The 19,233-nt window shown below is 37.6% G+C and overlaps 1 protein-coding gene across 13 annotated transcripts in view; it reads left to right on the plus strand.

The window, feature by feature from the left end:
- The window catches only part of ARHGAP12 (Rho GTPase activating protein 12), a 118,212-nt gene extending 102,476 nt beyond the window's left edge, over positions 1 to 15,736 (plus strand). For 12 of the 13 annotated variants that reach the window (XM_070800909.1, XM_019973137.2, XM_070800914.1 and 9 more), the window contains 9 exons: positions 582 to 683; positions 3,298 to 3,396; positions 6,343 to 6,445; positions 8,048 to 8,164; positions 9,925 to 10,023; positions 11,932 to 12,009; positions 12,112 to 12,246; positions 12,496 to 12,598; positions 13,365 to 15,736. In XM_070800909.1, coding sequence (XP_070657010.1) covers positions 582 to 683; positions 3,298 to 3,396; positions 6,343 to 6,445; positions 8,048 to 8,164; positions 9,925 to 10,023; positions 11,932 to 12,009; positions 12,112 to 12,246; positions 12,496 to 12,598; positions 13,365 to 13,539 — 1,011 coding nt within the window. In that variant the 3' untranslated portion in view covers positions 13,540 to 15,736. The remainder of the gene's footprint in view (positions 1 to 581; positions 684 to 3,297; positions 3,397 to 6,342; positions 6,446 to 8,047; positions 8,165 to 9,924; positions 10,024 to 11,931; positions 12,010 to 12,111; positions 12,247 to 12,495; positions 12,599 to 13,364) is intronic. The other variant, XM_070800916.1, reaches the window with a different exon arrangement.
- The last annotated feature ends 3,497 nt before the right edge of the window (positions 15,737 to 19,233 follow it).

Below are 19,233 nucleotides of genomic sequence, written 5' to 3' on the forward strand. Positions count from 1 at the left end.
AGAATGTTTATTTGGTGGAAAAGAACTTGGTTATCTGCCAGATGTTATTTGTATGTATATAAGAATATGACCTTTTGAACACGTCATTTTACATAATTATGGATAGTTTAGAATAAATTCAATAAAACAGAATTGCTCAGTCACAGTATACACGTGTTTATAAATTTGAAAATATAGTATTAGCAATTTTTCCTCTCCAGGAATTCTGGTTTATAGCCCACTTGCAAATGAGGGCCTATTACTCTCTAGCCTCACCAATGTCATTTTCCATCAAACTTTTTGTTGTTGTTTTTATACTAATGGGTGAAAAAAGATTTTAGCGTGGCTTTACTTTGTATTTTTCTTATAATGATGGAGGTTGAGCCATTTTGTTTCCTTTTCAATGAACTGTATGTAATCATGTCTTACAAACATTTTTCAATTTCAAGTAGGAATTGTTATTTTATGATATAAAGAGAGAAGAATTTGAGGTAACCCCCTGTTTTGTTTATTGTTAATAATACAAAATTGGTCTTAATCCTTCTTGGATACATGTATGTACATAAATATAACAAAGGTTTTTCCTTTTTTCCAAAACCAAGTTTGGGAGTAATCAGTCCAAACCGGAGTTCACAGTGGACCTTAAGGGAGCGACCATCGAGATGGCTTCAAAGGATAAATCCAGCAAAAAGAATGTATTTGAGGTAATAAATTATTGTCAAAGTATAATCCTCATTCTTAACCATAGTAATTTTATGTTCTGAATTATTGGGGAAATTGTCTTTCAGTGTGACAAGTTAAGGCAGAGTTAGTCATTAAGTCAGTTTGTATTTGACTTAACTTTTAAGTCAAAAAAGCTGGTGTAAAGATCTAACTTCATTTGCGTAAGTGATTAGATCTCAGACTTTATATTATAAGCCTTTGTTCCAAGTCTTGAATTTCCCCAGCATCAATAAAAGGTGTGGTTCCCTTTATCCACAAGATTGAATATTAAAAAGTAAGTTAAAGCCTTCCCAGTGTCATAAAAAGCTCCCCACAGTAACACATACTGCCTAAGAGACCACCCCAAACTCAGTAGCCCAAGAAAAGACTCACGTCGTTTGCTCAGTTTGGCCTGCCCAGAGCGGAGTGGTGGTTCTGATGCTTAGAGCTGAACGGTGGTTCTGACCTCACCCAGGTCCAGTCACCAGGCTTCAGTCGTCCAGCAGCTTGAATGGGGCTGAACAGTCTAGTTGCCCTCTCCAGGCTCAGTGCTTGCTGCTGGCTGGGCTCCTTCTCACTGGCTCTCTCTTTGTTCAGTGGAGTGACTCCAGGCTTCTTTGCATTCAGGTTTCCCAAAGGGCCAGAGTGGGAGCCCCAGGGCTTCTTGAGATCTGGATGAAGAGTCAAACACCAGTGTGTTCTGCGTCTTAAAGCAAGCCAGGTGGCCGGCCAAAAATTCAGGGTCCCCCTGCTGGTGGAGGAGCCGCGGTCACACTGCGTGTGTGGAGAACAGAGGGGTGTTCAGACCAGCTTTGCAAATAGCCTTCCTTTAGAGCCTCCTGTCTCAGGCCTTTCCTCCTGTTGTCCAGGGGTATTGGAAGAGTTGACGTTTCCCAAGTGGAACCTAAGTGTTTCTGTCCTGTTGATTTTTACTCCTGATGAGTCTACCTTCAGTACCAAGGGCTGCTAGTCTCTGCTTGTCAAATGTTTCCTCTGTTACAAGACTCACAATAGAGATGTTGCAAGTTTATGCATTTAAAATAGCACTTGTTTCATGTAGCTGGAGTTAACATCTTCTGTAAATTATTTCCCCACTAGATTATCCAAAAAGAAGAAAAAATTTTCAAGCAGAGACTGCATTTTTTGCTTAATTTTTTTTAGCATGTATCAAAAACTTTTATTTCATTCATTTTTAAAATTAAATTATTTATTTTAATTGAAGGCTAATTACTTTACAATATTGTAGTGGTTTTTGCCATACAGTCACATGAATCAGCATGGGTGTACATGTGTCCCCCATCCTGAACCCCCCTCCCACCTCCCTCCCAATTCCATCCCTCAGGGTTGTCCCAGTGCGCCCTGAGTGCCCTGTCTTAGGCATCGAAGACTGGTGATCTGTTTCACATATGGTAGTATACATGTTTTAACGCTATTCTTATTTTTAAGTGAGAACCTCTAACAGAACAGAGTATCTTACGTGCAGTGAATATTCACTATTGATTGATTGCTTGGCCTGCTCTCTAAGAAGAAATTCAGGGAAGGAAATTACTGTTTCCTGAGGTAGCCTTGTTTCATTCCAGAATGAAGAGGGTCCCATGGCCAAATAAATTGGGGAAATACGGTGTATTTTATTCCTCTGTTAGAAAACCACAGTGCGCCCTGGAGGAACAAAACTCCAAGAAGTCTGGAAGGATAGAGTCTTGTTCAGATCTCCTCAATCCAGTATTTTCTAAATTAACATCACATAATGAATCGTTTGTTTATTTTTTGAGGGGTATCTTTTAAAACATTATTATAGGAGTTGTTTGAGGAATATATCTCAGAATGTTGTTTGATAAGCATTGCCATATGTTCCTCTGGGAAAAAAGGAAATCAAACATTCACCAGCCAGAAAATAGAAGGAATGCTCTCTGTGGCTAGTTCAAAATCCTTCTTCAGTTGAACCAAGGATGTCATATGTAAATTTGTTACCACATTCATATAGAATCATACATAGTATCCTTACTTTAGTTAGTTCATGGTTTGATAGCTCAGTAATGTTTCTGTCTAAAGGGGATGTGAAAATTATTGTCTGTGCCCTCTCTTTGTACTAGGTCACTATATTTTCATACTAAGTAGGAAATATTGAAAGTCCAACCCTTCTATATTCCCGTCTATATTTATCTTTTTTAACCAGAGAGAAAAAATTTCTCTAGTTCATGTAAAACTATCATAGGATTTATTTCTTTACAAATCATATTTCAATTCTCATTTAAAATGCATAGCCTAGATACTTGAATTTGCTTTTAATGATGACGTATATAAGATTTCAGCAAGTTTTGTGGTGTTTGTGTGATAGTTTGGTATCCTAAATTATTAGCTTTTTTTGAGAATGTATTGTGAGAAAAACGTCATGTTTTGTAAAATAATTCAGCTGGTATTATTTTATACTAAAATAAAGGATAATGGCATTACTGTGGAATCTGTAACCTTGCATCACCATTAATATAATATATGGCATCTCATCTTCTGCTGGTGGTTTAGTAGACTTTGAATTAAATCCATTTACTTGATTGAAAGCACTAACCACATATATATATATATATATATTTTTTTTTTTTTTTTCCTTCTTTAAAGCTGAAAACCCGTCAAGGAACTGAATTGCTGATTCAGTCTGACAATGACACTGTTATCAACGATTGGTTTAAAGTTCTCAGTAGTACCATCAGTAATCAGGTATGTGTTTGACTTAGGGTTGTTTTTTTTTTTACCTTAGAGCTGTTTAATCTTTCTTCCTTTTTTTTTTTTGGCTATTTATTGTATATCTAGTTTCCAATTTATGTGTGAAAAAATACTTTTAAAAAATGCATATTTGACAGTGATCAATTTAGCAATTCGTAGGGCCTGATGGGGCTTCCCCATTGGCTCAACGGTAAAGAATCTGTTTGCAGTGCAGGAGACATAAGAGATGCGGGTTTGATTGCTGGGTCAGGAAGCTCCCCTGGAGGAGGGCATGGCAAACCCGCTCCAGTGTTCTTGGCATGAAATCCTGTAAACAGAGAAGCCTGATGGGCTACAGTTCGTGGGGTCGCAAAGAGTTGGACATTACTGAGTGACTGAGCCATGAGCACATGAGAGGCTGATGAGTGATTTAACATTCACATTTATAGGATGTTTGCCACCAGTAGATTTCATGTAACTGTCACATGAGGCATTGGTTCAAAAAGAAATTAGCTCCAGAGGCAGGGCCAGCCACTATGCTCTATTGTCATCTTGTCATCAACTGGAAGTGCTGGAAATCATACCGTTTGGTGGAAACTGGTACTGAGCAAAATGGTGAGATGAATGAAGTCGTCTGGTCATTCGCACTTTCTCTTTCCTAGTAACTTTTCTACTTACAGTACCCTTGTGTTCCTGGTAAATTTCTTCTCATATGTATTATACCTAAAAGAACTTCATATTTATATTCTGAAGCTGAGTTAGTAAGAGCAGTATTGAACAACTTGAAGCTGCACTTTCTTAGACTGTATTCCTACCCCCTCAGCATATGGAGACATGGCTCCTGATTAAGGATCATATGTCAGTGACAGAAGTGAAAGGAAAGCGGATACTTAGGAGTATAATGATTTTAAACTAAATGGAGACAGAAGAAAGTTGGGGAATCACTGGCTTTAGTAGAGATTGAGGTGTCTCTCAGAGACTTTGTTAGTAATGCTTCATTATTCAGGTTTGTGATCATATGCAAGTGTTCTCTTTCTGTGGGTCTCAGTTTTTCTACTAAAAAAAAAAAATTGGACTGGATTGTCTCCAAGTATCCTTTTATGCTCCCAAATTCTGTGATTCACCCAGTTTAGAACACCCAGATATTAAATCTGAATTTTTTTTTTTAACTCTTTCACCTCCAACTTTTACTCTTCTAGTAAATTATTCACCAGTCTAGATGTGAATTATTCCTTTGCAGTCTGTAATACTGTATGAAATTTCTGAACCTTGTCCTTTTTCATTTATTTCTGAAACCATGGACAGGTCTTTAAAATTTTTATACTAAGAGTAAGCCCTGAACAGTTTTCGTTAATTTCACCTTACACCATCCCACACCAATCCATTCTTAGTGCCACTACAGTATAAACTTCCTAAGTCACTTTTATAATCCCCTCCTGCTCAGAAACCTGATGATTCGTATTAAAGTTCAACAGCCTGAGCGCAGTCTGTCTATCCAGATGTACCTTTTCCTCTACCCAGAATGGGCTTTCTGCTCTAGTCACAGTAATCCATTCACTATCCTTTGAAAGCAAGGATATTGCTGTTCATTTACCAAACGCGTGAGTGTCTTATGCACTGGGATGTAGCAGCATGCAGCCAGACGCGTAGAGCTTACAGTCAAAGGCAGAAGACTACTGAAGACAGACAGCCGAACAGTTAATATAACGAACGTATAAAGACTCCGATTATGTAGAGGCTAACACTAGTGGAGGGATCAAGGGAGGCCTTGTGGAGAAAGTGGTTTTTTTTTTTAATTAAGGCCTCCAGGTTCAGGAAATAAGCCAACTGAAAAGGGAAGACTATATTATTGATTATAAAAATTTTAAATGTATACTGTTTGCAGAGTAGCAAAAGATACTGAAAGCAAGAGATGGGCAAAACTTCTTCAGGGAAAAATACAAAACTTTATTGAGAGACATTGCCAAATCTTAATTAAATGAGAAGTATATTGTGTTCATGGATTAAAAGATTCAGTTATATAAAGATATAATATTCTTCCAAATGATTTATAAATTTTTAGGTTTGAGGTATTTGGATCTCCTTCAGAATCCCAGTGGGTTTTCTGATAGAACTTGACAAGCTCTTTCTAAAATTCATTTAGAAATGCAAAGGACTAAGGATAGACACCCTTGCAGAAGACTTGCAGTTTCATATGTCAGGCCCTGATAAAGCTACCTATCCATAATGGGAGAGGTACACAGACCCGTGGAACAGAATAAAGAAGCTGGAGACAGACCCACATACCTTTCAGTGTGCCGGGACAGGGTGCGTGCTGGTCAGCTGGAGGCCCAAGGAGAAGCCGGAGCTTTTCCTTACACTGTGCACAGAAATGGATTCTTGGTGGAATAAGGATCTCAGAATGAAAGGCAGAGCAGTGTTTTCAGTTTTGAGAATTCAGTCTGCTTTCTAACTTGTAGAAGTAAACTTAGTTAGGCTTAAATGAGTTCTAGGGTCTGGGAGTAAGGATGAACTGTTGACACAAAGTGCAGCTTTAAAAGACTGTTGCTGTGAAACGCTTACGGTGCCATTGCAGGTAAGCTTTGTCTGTCCTGTTACCAACAGTGTAGCCTCATCCTGATCTGTCACTGCAGGTACATCCTGACCTTCTAACAGTTATCACTGCCACTTGATCAAACGATTATTACTGTCACTTGAGGCAAGATAGTGTCACTATTAGTACAAACCCATTATTCTTGTGAATTATCAGTAATTTTTTTCTTTATTGAAATTCAGAATTAATGCCATCAATGGGGGAGAAAAAGTATTTTTTATAATATTTATAAAATATCTAAATCATGGATTCTGTATACTAAATCGTTCCTTAAAGTCATGTGGAAGAGTTGATCACTGATCATTCTGAGAATTGCATCTAAAGTAATCGTAAAAGTAATATGTGTTTGGAAAATCTCTACCTAACAGACAGTAGAACCCGATGAAGCAATTGAAGAGGAGATACCAGATTCACCAGGAATAGAAAAGCACGATAAAGAAAAGGACCAGAAGGAGCCGAAGAAATTGCGTTGTAAGTTTTTCTTTCCCAGTTTTGCTAGTGGTTTGAGTAAGCTCATTATTCTCTTAGCTCTTCAGAGTGTAAATGCTGAGTGGAGTCACCACTGTTACAAGAGTGTAAGGTTCAGTAGTAGCAGCCTCAGTGTTTCCGTGTTCTCTATCTTCGTTTACTCACTGTAATTTTTCACCCTAATCATATGCACCCCAATGGCAGCATATATTGCATTACCTTTTCAAGAGAAAAAAAAAATGTACACAACAGAATGCACTTATGTTGAGGTCTCTAGGAAGCTGAATTTTATGAACTGAAAAATATGTAATTACTGTTTAAGATCCTTACACATTAAGAAGTCAAAAGTTAGGGGATATGTACTGTAGTTCCAAACTGAACACCAGGCAGCCGCCTCTGACTCATGGATGTCTATGCAGGTAGGTGCATGAATTTAACCTCCAGACGACATTATACATACAGGACCAGAGTGAGCCAGCAGTTTCAGGGATTGCATTTTCTAAAGCAGGCCTCTTGTAAATTACATAGTTTAAACAGGCCATTAGCCATGACTCTGAACTTTGTTAAATCTATTTGAACAGATCCACATTTAACTCGGAACTTTTGGTCTTCACAGTAACTGAAGGAGTAGAAAAATCAGTTCTTTTGTTCTTTTACATTCTAATTGTTCAGGCCTATTACTGACACTGTCACCATATAACAGTGTAAACACATGAAAATTGTATTCTTTTAATCCTTTCCTCACATATTGTTTGTGCTCTCAACTTTCTTCACATATAGTTATTTTCAAGAAGTTTACTTTTCAAATTTGTGTTATGGTAATCAAAAAAGAAATCAGGACTACAAGAAATGTAGAACATTTTCCAGGTGATCCCATCCTTAGCTCAGGGTAGGGATACTTATGATGAGTCTGAGTTCAGCTTGAGGCACAAATAATGGTGATGGATATGTATATACATATATGTGTGTACATATGAGTACATCTTAATATATATGTATACATACACAACCCCCAGCTCCCAGTTGAGTAAGGATCAGGAAGGGTGGAGGTTTTGTTTATGTTTTATAGGATGGTTTCTTTACTTTTTGCTCTTCATTTTATGCTCTAAAACTGGGGGATAGTCTAAGACTATACATAGCATCATTTATTAAATAATGAGTATATATTAGAATGGAAAAGGAAATGGCAACCCATTCCAGTGTTATTGCCTGGAGAATCCCAGGGACGGGGCAGGAATCTGGTGGTCTTCCATCTATGGGGTTGCACAGAGTCGGACACGACTGAAGCGACTTAGTATAACTTACAAATGTCTTGGCACACGTACCAAAGAAGGCACTGTTTGTGGCCAGTGTTTTCCACTCTAATATATACTCATTATTTAATAAATGATAGAAATGGAATGTTTTGTGTGGTGTATTACTTTGAAATTGGGTCTGTGTTAATTTAATTCTTCAAGAGTTACTCTTTAAACCATATTAAAGTTAGAATAATTGATTTACTGTGATTTTTATATATGAGATTAATATACTTTGAATGCTAGGTGGAAAATTTTTTATCAAAAAAGCGTTTATCTTATGAAATGCTTAATATCTATCTGTCTTAAGCCGCAAAAGTATCTAGCATAGATTCTTCAGAACAGAAAAAAACCAAGAAAAACTTGAAGAAGTTTCTTACACGACGCCCCACTTTGCAAGCTGTTCGTGAAAAAGGTTATATTAAAGGTAGGTAGAAGTGATGTTTATAGCAATGAACTTTGGCCAGAATCAGAAATAAGACGTTTTACATTTATAGCTGAGTAATTTCGAAACAGTAAAAATGTTTTCATTCCTTATTCATTATCAGTTCAGTGATTGCAATACATTTGAGTAATTAAAATTGATTTTTAAATGCATGTGAGTTTAAAGCATTGAACAGACGTAAATACCAAATTCAGTTTTTAGAAACCCTGCACCAGAGGAACTACACAGATGTGGTGGGTTGGGTGGCAAACTTTCAGAAGACAATTAAGATTTTTAGTTTTGAGATACACAGATCAGAAGAAATATTGAATAGTCACTAACAGTAGAAAAAAAAGAAGAAAGATAATGAACAATTTTATTCTTGATTGTTTGCCTTCAATTCTCATTTAAGGTAATTACAAAATTAGTATAAAGTGCTTTTTCCTAACTAATTTTTATATTTTTTTCAAGTGTAAGGGTCACAATTCACTAATAAGATCTTTTAATATTCTTTAAAATTACATGGGCTGTGTATACCTTTAATTCTTAAAAGTGTGTTTAATTTCAAAGGTAGAATTTTCTAATACATAACTCAAAAGACATTTGTTCATCAGTAAAAAATATAATAAAAGGTAGCATAATATATATATTATGCCTGTCTTTTGTCAAGATTCTAACAGAGACTATTGTTGGGACATCTGTTTGCAAAGCATGTAAACTAAAATATAGAAATAAGTTTCAGTAAACACTACTATGTGTAAAATGGGTAACTAAAGAGAACCTACTGTATAGCACGGGGAACTCCACCCAGTGCTCTGTAGTGGCCTATAGGGGAAAAGAATCTAAAAAAGAGTCAATATATGTATGTGTAACTGCATCATTTTGCTGTACACCTGAAATTAACACAACCTTGTAAATCAACTACAGTCCAATGAACATGTTTAAAATAAGCAAAGCATTTGCTGGGGAAAAAAAGAAACGTCTATAAAGATGAGATACAGACAAGGTAACTTAAAATAGTGATGAGTTCCACGAAGAATTGAACACAGTGATAAAATAGAGTGACTAGAGTTGGGTTACCTTAGGTAGCATAGTCAGAGGGGTTTTTTTTTCCCCCAGTATTTATTTATTTGGCTGCTCTGGGACTTTGTTGTGGCACACGGGATCTTCAGTTGCAACATGTGAACTCTTAGCTGCAGCATGGAAAGTCTTAGTTGCAGGATGTGGGATCTAGTTCCCCAGCCAGGGATTGAACCTGGGCCCCCTGCGTTGGAAGCATGGAGTCTTAGCCACTGGATCACAAGCAAAGTCCCAAAGAAGGTTCGTCTAAGGAGGTGACATACTAGCTGAGACTAGGAGTGATGAGAAGCTCCATCTGGGGTGGGGAGATTGATCCTGTCCTCTGCACGGGATGAGAAAGTAAGAAGGGAGTCAGGGACTTCCCTGATGGTCCAGTTCTTAGGACTTTGTGCTTTCAATTGCCAAGTGCAGGTTCAGTCCTTGGTCAGGGAACTAAGATCCTGAAAGCCGCGAGGTGTGGCCACCAAAAATGAGCAGAGGAGCCAGGCAGGAGTGAGGGAAGGTGTTCTGGAGCTTCATGAAGAAGGAAAACCATGTGGTGAAATACAGTTGGAAGCAGTCAACAGAGTACAGATCAGAAGGGCATGTGTCGTGGTGAAGTGCACCTTTGCAAGGATGCCTCCTGTTGAGCTCCCAGTGGTTTAGCCACTTTGTGAACTGTTATTTCTTAAAATCTCTTCCAGATCAGGTATTTGGAGCCAATCTTTCTAATCTGTGTCAGAGAGAGAATAGCACAGTGCCAAAATTTGTGAAATTATGCATTGAACATGTCGAGCAATATGGTAAGGAAAAAAAAAATTTTTTTTTAAATGTTAAGCACACCAGCCCACTGTTTTGCCATTCAAACCCCTAGGATTTTTGATTTTGAGTGTTGGAACCAGAAGTTCTTTTTAGTTGTAAATTGTCAAGAAAAGCATGTTTTGCAAAAAAAAGAAAAACTTACTCTTTTGTACTGTTTCAAATTAAGAGCTTTGCAGTCATCTGTTGAATGTTCAGTACTTAGGGTTGATTAAGGATATGGTATTCCTTGAAGCCATTTGGAGTTGATATTTGCTTAAAATGAAAGTGGTGATTGTGAAACTGTGTTTAAGAAATGATTGGACAGTATTGGAGATGGTGTTTACTTACCAAGAGAAAGTTTCTTCTGTTTATAATAAAAATGAGATGACCTTCCAAAACTGCTAAGTCAACTATAAAGTGTCCAAATAGACAAATCCTCTTTATATCATTTCTTGTAAAAGAAGACTTAAATTAATTTCTGTTTTGGTTAATTTTAGCATGTTATTTATTAGTGTTATTTATACTAGCTTTTAAAATAACAGTATCTTGACTGCAGTCACATTAACTTACATCAGTATGTCATTAAAAAATTCTTGTGTAATGAAAATGTTTGCATAAAATGTAATTACTGCTGCTTACGGATCTCTTGTCTGATCTTTATCAGCCCTACAATAGAGCAGCCATGGTCCTTGCCTTTACTGGAAGTTAAATGAATAATAAGCACATTAGATAATGTTAATATGTGCATCATCATTTATTGAATATTTGAACTTTGGGGGATTTCATTGTGTGAGTTTCAAATGATTCTATTCTACATAATAAATAAAAGAAATTAATAGCTATCTCAAATTATCAGTTCTTCTTTTAGAACCATCATTTTAGTTGCTGGCTTGTATTAAGTCTATTGGGCTTCTCTGGTGGCTCAGATGGTAAAGAATCTGCCAGCAATGCAGGAGACCCAGGTTTGATTCCTGGGTCAGGAAGATCCCCTGGAGAAGGGAATGGCTAGCCACTCCAGTATTCTTGCCTGGAGAATTCCATGAACAGAAGAGCCTCGTGGGTTACAATCTATGGGGTTCACAAACAGTAGGACATGACTGAGCGAGTAACACTTTCACTTTATATTAAGTTTATTATAAACACTGACTCTTTAGAGTCCCTTGGGCTGCAAGGAGATCAAACCAGTCTAAAGGAAATCAACCCTAAATATTCGTTGGAAGGACTAATGTTGAAGCTCCAATACTTTGGCCACCTGATGCGAAGAGCTACTTGTTGGAAAAGACCGTAATTGCTGGGAGAGGTTGAGGGCAGTAGTGGGAGAGGTTGAGGGCAGTAGTAGAAGAGGAAGGCAGCAGAAGATGAGGTGGTTAGATAGCATCACCAACTCAATGGACATGAATTTGGGCAAATTCTGGGAGACAGTGAAGGACAGGGAAGGCTGGTGTGTTGCAGTCCATGGGGTCACAGAGTTGGACTCGACTTAGCAACTGAACAACAGCAGTAATTTGACATTTTTTAGAGGGTGCCTTAATGCGTACATTTACACTATCAAATGATATATGAAGAAATGGGTAGGCTGATTTTATCTACCAGCTTTCTTTACTGTTTGATTTATCCTCAAGTGTTTGTTGAAGTTTATCATAAATTGTTAGTATTTCAAGGTTGAGATGATTTCTGTGAGAGGATCCACAGTCTGCATGATAAAGTAGATTTGTTGCTGTTTACCAAACAGTTCAGAGTGAATCTCCACTCCTCTTTCCCTGCCAAGTAGCTATAAAAAGCCATTGAGAGGAAAAGAGAAATTTTATTTTAGGCTAAATGTTAATAAATAAGAATTCTAAGACATGAAAGCATCTGTAGATGAGACCAACAAGAACTTCAGTCTTGAATTATTGTCATTTGTCTCTTAGGACTGGATGTTGATGGGATTTACAGAGTTAGTGGCAACCTAGCAGTGATCCAGAAGCTGAGATTTGCAGTCAATCACGGTGAGGTCATATTCCCTGTTGTTACATACAGAAGAATCACTCATACTGTTAGATTTGGTTTAAAATAATTTCCAAGAATTTCCTATTCCTTCTGTTTTGCAGATGAGAAATTGGACTTGAAGGATAGTAAATGGGAAGATATTCATGTCATCACTGGAGCCCTCAAAATGTTTTTTCGAGAATTACCGGAACCTCTCTTTACATTTAATCATTTTAATGATTTTGTTAATGCAATTAGTAAGTATGTAGTTGCACTCAGTTTCCCCCCAGATGTTGAAAACCCTCTGTACATACAGATCAAGCTACTGCAATTCCTTTTGATCTTACTTGAAACAAGTTTTTTTCAAAGAATCGCTTCACTCAGAATTTTTAAATGTGACCACCAGGTGTCACTGCGTATCACCAAATACCAGGTTCCAAAACACCCTGTCACGGCTTTCAGTTTCATGCAGACTCTCCACTCTTTTTTTTTTTTTTTTTTTTCAGAACAAGAGCCACGACAGCGTGTCTCTGCTGTGAAGGACCTGATCAAACAGTTGCCAAAGCCAAATCAGGACACAATGCAGATTCTGTTCAGACATCTCAAAAGGTAAGAGTTTCACGGCGGCAGAGAAGGAGTAATTGGGGAAAAAGAAGGTCAGAGAAGTGCACAGACATGCTATGTGGTGTGGGACCCCGGGGGCCAGGTGACCAGACCCAGGTTCAGAGCCCAGCTGTGCTGCTCTGCTGTCTTTGTAACATAAGAAAGATAACGTCTCTGAGCCCCAGTTCCTTGTAGGTAACATGGTTTGGTATAAAGAATACATTAAAGTTAATTTTATATGTGAAACTTTTATTAATATATAATGTCTAGCATGTAGTAAGTGTTCAGACATAGTTGCTTAAGTTAATTATTATGGAGATGAGATTGGTTATTAAGAGAGGAATATTCAGTTACCTTAAAGTCGGGGTAATTAGGTCTAAATTACCATATAGTTACTTTAAAACTTCGGATAGGAAGAAGACCAGTTTTCTAAAATAAGTGATCACAGCATGAGATTTTTTTTTTTTTAATAGCAAAAATGAGTAAATTTCAAAGTTTATTCTCTGTGCTCTAATGAGATTTCCCTGTCACTTCAGTGGGGGAATCATTGTTATCTGAATTATAGCAGGTGTTCAATTATACCTGTCACCTAAGTTTATCCAAAAGAAAATTTTCCATATTATTCAGAGTGAATTCTGTTTGGTTAAATAGTTTATATGTACCTTAGGGAAACGAGCATTATTTCTCTTTGCTGAATGCAAACTGTTTATAACACTGAAGAATTTCCCCAATTTTTAAATTTTCTCTTTTAACAATTTTATTTTCCTCTTAGAGTTATAGAAAATGGAGAAAAAAACCGAATGACCTATCAGAGCATAGCGATTGTTTTTGGTCCCACTCTGCTCAAGCCAGAGAAGGAGACTGGTAACATAGCGGTCCATACTGTCTACCAGAATCAGATCGTAGAATTAATTCTTCTCGAGATAAATTCCATCTTTGGACGCTGACACTTACTGAAGACAACCTGTGGAATAGAAGCTGGATTTCATCAGATTCCAGATCCTTGTACCTGACGTATCTTATGTTTGGACCAAGCAGTGACTCTTTGATTTTGCACTTTTCTGAGGGATCAGAAGGGAACGGAAGAGTCCAGATGTGTGTTAGGCCCTCATATTTGCTGCTTTGTTGCAAGTTGATAAACCTGTGTGTACCTTTGAATTACTTTTATCCTAAATGTTTGCATTTCACACTCTGAATTTCAGTTAAAAAAAAAAAATCAAAACTTGCGATTCTAACCAGTCATATACACTGGATAATTTGGTAAGAATACATTTTTTTCTCCTTAAACTGGAAAACGTAGAATTTCTTCTCATGATTTGATAGGTTCATTACTTGATAGAACAAGCTTACAATCAGTTATTTTGAAAACGCTCCTGGGCATTTAAAACAAAGTGAAGTACGTCTGTTTCGAAACCTGTGTATTTCTTTCCAGGGTTTCTGCATGCAGTGGCAGTCTGAGTGCTAGGACTCATTACAACCCAGACAGCATCCCTTGATGAAGGCTGGCTGTCTTCACTGTGTAACACAGCAGCACACTAATAGTACTTAAAACACTGTGATATACTAGAGTTGAATTTAGCATAAGCCAGTTCAGGGTATTTTTGGGGCTGTCTATACTACACTGACTTGTAGCTAACAATCCTAATTCTCTCTAGTGCCATATTGAGTGCTTGGTATGACCCTGTGGAGAAGCCAACTTTCTTTGATGTAAGTTCAGGCTGAAGACTGTCCTTTAGCTCATGTATATAATTGTGTTGTATAGTCTCAGAGTGCATTCTAACCCCTTGTTTCTAATCACGATACTGATCATTCTTCTCTGTGAATATTAGGTTTCCTCCAGAAACAGGCCGTTATTTGAGGAAGTTAACTGTGTGCACTTTTAGATTTTAATTACATTTACAGCAAATCACTGTAATGCAAATGGTACTGGAAAAATGCTGAATAGACTTGCTAAATGGTAAATGCACTACAAGAGGAACCTTTTAGATTATTTAATATGTACAGAATACATTAGAAAAAAATTTATTACAGAATTCTAACTCTGCAGTATGAATAGTGGAAACCCATATGTAAATTAGATAGAGGTCAGATCGAAAATGACATTGCTAAATCTGAGAATTTCTTTTTACATTACTAATGTAGATCGGTTTGTATAATAAAACAGGGTTTGGAAGGTTTTGTTACAGAGAGCATGGTCTGCTGAAGATTTTTTTAAAATGTATTTTTCTAGATTAACTGCTGTAAATGAAATGTCTAATCCGAATAAAGAAAACTATAAGAGGTTTAGAGATTTTTTCCATTGGAAATGTGCATTTTGGTTTTTAATTTTGTTTTGCTTTTGCATTTACTGGCACACTTTTTATAATACCTCATTTTAAAAAAAATCCAGTGAATCCGGTATTTCCTGTGGCAAATACGTCTCCCTCATTTCACGCCTTTCCTGCTCCCCACCACACTAGTGCCCTCTCCACCCGCCCCGCCCCTGCCCTCTGTTTCTTCATCAGTATTTGAAAGTGAATGATTTGTAACCAAGACTCTTTTTCTTAGGATCACATTTACAATTTACAGATTCGTTTTCTTGGGAACAAATATTTTTTGTATGACCTGTCTAAAACCCCTCGCCTGAGTTTTGTGGTAAAAGTATTGTTTGTGGTTGTGATCTTATTAAATTGATAACAAACTAAGCTATTTGACAGCAGTGGGAAAGCAGATTGTCTTGGGCAGGGAGAAAAATCCCCCAGATAAGAATGTTTATATTTGCCTAAAGATGTCCATAACCGTATACAGTATGCCCTAGGCCTGGCCTGTGTAGTGATTGTATGCCAGGAAAACAATTAGATGCAAATCAGTGATGTTCTTTCTCTTGGTAGTTACAGCATATCAAAGAATAAAATTGTCCTGTGTTTCTTGTTTCAAAGTACACGTGTGTATGTGAAGTCTTAAATGTTTTAATAGTCCATGGCTAATCAGCTTATTGTAATATTGTATGTACAATGAGATCAATGTCTTGTGTTTTCATCCTCTGTGAATTAAAAATTCTCACTTGTTTTGTCATAACAAAACCAGTAATTTTTCCTGTCTTGATAGCTTGATTTTTAGTAGAAAATATATTAAAAGCTGAAATAAATTGTCAGTGAAATTTCATTTACTAATAGACTTTCCTTCAGAGTGTCATTTAAAAAAAAAAGTTGGAAATGGAAAGAAAAAAGTATATTCAAGTATGTTCTATTTCAATACAAGAAAATACGATTTATTTTTTTATTTTATTTTTTAAACTTTATTTTATTTTTAAACTTTACATAATTGTATTAGTTTTGCCAAATACTGCCGTAAGAAATTTTGCCTTTTACTTTAGAAAAAGTTAGTTAAGAAAAAAAGCATTGTTACCTTTTAGGTAGAGGCAAACCTATAGATTTTTTTTCTCTTATGTGAAAAGCACAAATGGAATAATTCAGCCAAACTTTGGGCATAGACAGTTGTGTTATGTATGCATACACACATGTATGTGTATGTGTGTCGTTCAGTTGCTAAGTCCTGTCCAGCGTTTTGGCACCCAGTGGACTGCATCACGCCAGGCTCCTCTGTTCATGGGATTTCCCGGCAAGAATACTGGAGTGGGTTGCCATTTTCTTCTCCTGGGATCTTCCTGACCCAGGGATCAAACCTGTGTGTCGTGCATTGGGGGGTGGATTCTTTGCCATTGAGCCACCAGGGAAGCCCGAATGCGTCACTGCTTACATACAAATGAAAACTCATCGATAATAATAATGGTAGATACCTGGAGACCTTTGTACTGTTTTAATTTTATCCCAAGGTTCTTTGTAAACCTGTAATATTAAATATTAAGATAGCAATGAGAGGAAAAAAAGATTATTCCATAATTGTGCCCCGAGATTTTTTTCTCAGTTCATGGGAGAGGCTTCTGATTAAATGTTTACACATGCCGTTTTTCACGACACTGATTTCTCCAACATCTTTAAGCATTTAGAAGAAATACATAGAGGAACCTACAACATGTCTCTTTAGTGAAAAAGAAATAAGAGTAGTCAGATGGGTATCATCCTCTCATTGGTCTTATAAAAGTCAACTACTCCAATATTGCATCCATATAGAGTTGAAAATGGGTAGAAAACAGGATTTTATTAAGTTTCCTGGTCTCTCAACTCTAGCCGTCTGCACTAACGATCCTCTTTTATAGAAAGCATGCCTAGTTTGCGACCGAGGTGTTTTAATTAGTGAGTTCAGCGTGTTTGTTACAGTCCCTGAGTGGAGCATTGTTTCTGTTTCTGTTTTTAAACGGTATTCCAGTATAACTAATACAATCATGTTACCTGCAACTTCAGTTTGAAACCGAAAAGAAGAAGGCAAAGGGGCTGCAAAACAAGATCAGCAGCCTTACAATGATGGTGATTAGAATCTGTTGAAAATTCACAAGCCCAGAGCCCAGGCACTGCAAAGTCAGCCCTAGGCCTTGGCAGAGAACGGGACGTCCAGAATGCTAATAAGACCTTCTGTAGCTACGGAAGGCAGGGAGTTCTCCTGAAGAATCTCAATTAGGCTTCTCAACTGAAATTTTGTGGACCAGGGGTGGCTGTAAGTGTATTCAGCTGGATTGAGCTTTTACAGATTAGCCTTGTGTGACTGTGGCACTTAAATGAACTCTTTCATTTCCTTCATTGCTTCCCTTCTGCAGGAAAAAAAAAACAAAATGCAAAAAGCACTTTCATGATACTCATAAACAGAGCACGTCGAGAACAAGGTAACTGTTTAATGCACCACCACAATATGAATCCAGAAAAGTTTGGTTTCTTAATTTTTCTCGTCAACCCGCCCTTCCCTTCATTTTACTTCCTCTCCCAGTGTTTTCAGAAGAATAGCCCTTGGTAAAGATTTTAACTGGGAGCCAGATCTTCTAGGTAGTTTTTTCTTGTTTTGTTTGCTTGCTTGTTTTTGCTTTTAATATTTAAAAAAATTTATTAATTTGGCTCTGCGGGGGTCTTAGTTGCTGGATGCGGGAACTTTTAATTGAGGCATATGGAATCTTAGTTCCCTAGCCAGGGATCAAATCCATGCTCCATGCAGTGAAAGTATGGATCTCAACCTCTGGACCAGGGAATTCCCTAGGTAGTTCTAATTGTTGTGGCTCACAGTGGAAGTAGCAGTGAAACCTGCAAGTTGTTGTGAACCCTGTGATGTTGATGAAATCTGTACTGACATCAGAATGAGATGTGACGCTGTGGAAACTATCAACAAGGCCTGTGCGTAAGTAGAAGTTAGAACAGCTGTCAGGTCAGGGTCATGACTAGTGGGGACTCAGCCTGGTACTCAGGGCCTCCTGGACATTGAGAGATTGTTTATATATTTGGTCAAGAGAAATGGGTATCTTAACACTTAAGTAAAACTGAGTCTCATCGATGGATCAAGCAGGACAGACCTACTGGGACCTCACATTCACAGTCTTAGGTTATGGAGGCCCAGAATGTGTGTGCAATCCTACAGCCGGAGGGCTGGGCAGTCACTCAGAAGGATGAGCCTAAGGGAAGAAGCATCTTTATTAGTTACGTTATTTCTATTTAAACTTTGTGATGCATTTAAGTAAAGCATATTCTGGCATGTTCACATATTGTTTGATGATGAAACAGCTTGTCTACCTGTTGGGGGCATCTGTTTTCAAGCTAAGTTCATTTTTATTTATGAGACATATTGAAACTTCTTTTTTATGTGTTATGTGCATTCTGGTGACAATGCACGCGGCCTGTCTCAGCAGTTGCTGTTTGCCTTGGACTGTCAGATGATTGGCTGCTCACACAGTCCGTATTGGGGCTTCCTGAGGCTCTTGTGTCCATGGCATCCAGATTTCCTGGAGCGGGTAGACTTGAAGAGGAATCAAGGGCCTCTGTGGAAGCCAGCACAACTGTGTGGTCCCCCCTCTATAGAGGGGGGGTACCAATATTTTTAGTTCTATGAGTTTCCCTGAATTCAACACTTATGTTGGAAACCAGATCAGATGTGTCATTCCTGACACCTGGCTGCACCTTATGACACCCTCTGATTATGGCTCTGCCTCCTGACCTGTTATGTTAGCCAAATTGATTCTGAGCATGGCCAGTACCAACAGCTGAACCTTCTTACCCGTCTAACCACTCTTGGAAGCAGCTGGAGCATATTCAGTTGGCATCAGTAGTTCCACAAAGCCAGCGTCAGATGATATGAAATCATTTTTTCAGATAACAGGCAGCTCTGAAACATCTCCCACTGCATAGGAGGTTGGGAAGACACTTTAATATAAACAGTCTTCTAAGATCCCATTTATTCATTTAACAAATTCATTGACTTTGTTTAATAAATATGAATATGTTTTGTTAACACGGAGCTTTAACCGTTGGGGATATGATGGTGAATGAAACAAGAGTCCCTGCTTTTGTGTTTATGTTTTTGATATTGGTATTACGACAACTGGTGTATGTTTAGTTCTGACGTAAAACCCTTACTGAGTAGGTGAACTGAGATGGTCAGCCTCAGTAGTTTTATTATAAATTATGAATACGCCTTCCGGTCAGCTGCTAGTGTTTTGGTTGGGCTAGCTTGCTGAGATTGAGCTGAGATTTATTGCTTTGTGATCGGGTAGCTTGAGTTGAGAA

This window comes from Bos indicus, chromosome 13 (genome assembly GCF_029378745.1).
Source record: "Bos indicus isolate NIAB-ARS_2022 breed Sahiwal x Tharparkar chromosome 13, NIAB-ARS_B.indTharparkar_mat_pri_1.0, whole genome shotgun sequence".
NCBI lineage: Eukaryota > Metazoa > Chordata > Mammalia > Artiodactyla > Bovidae > Bos > Bos indicus.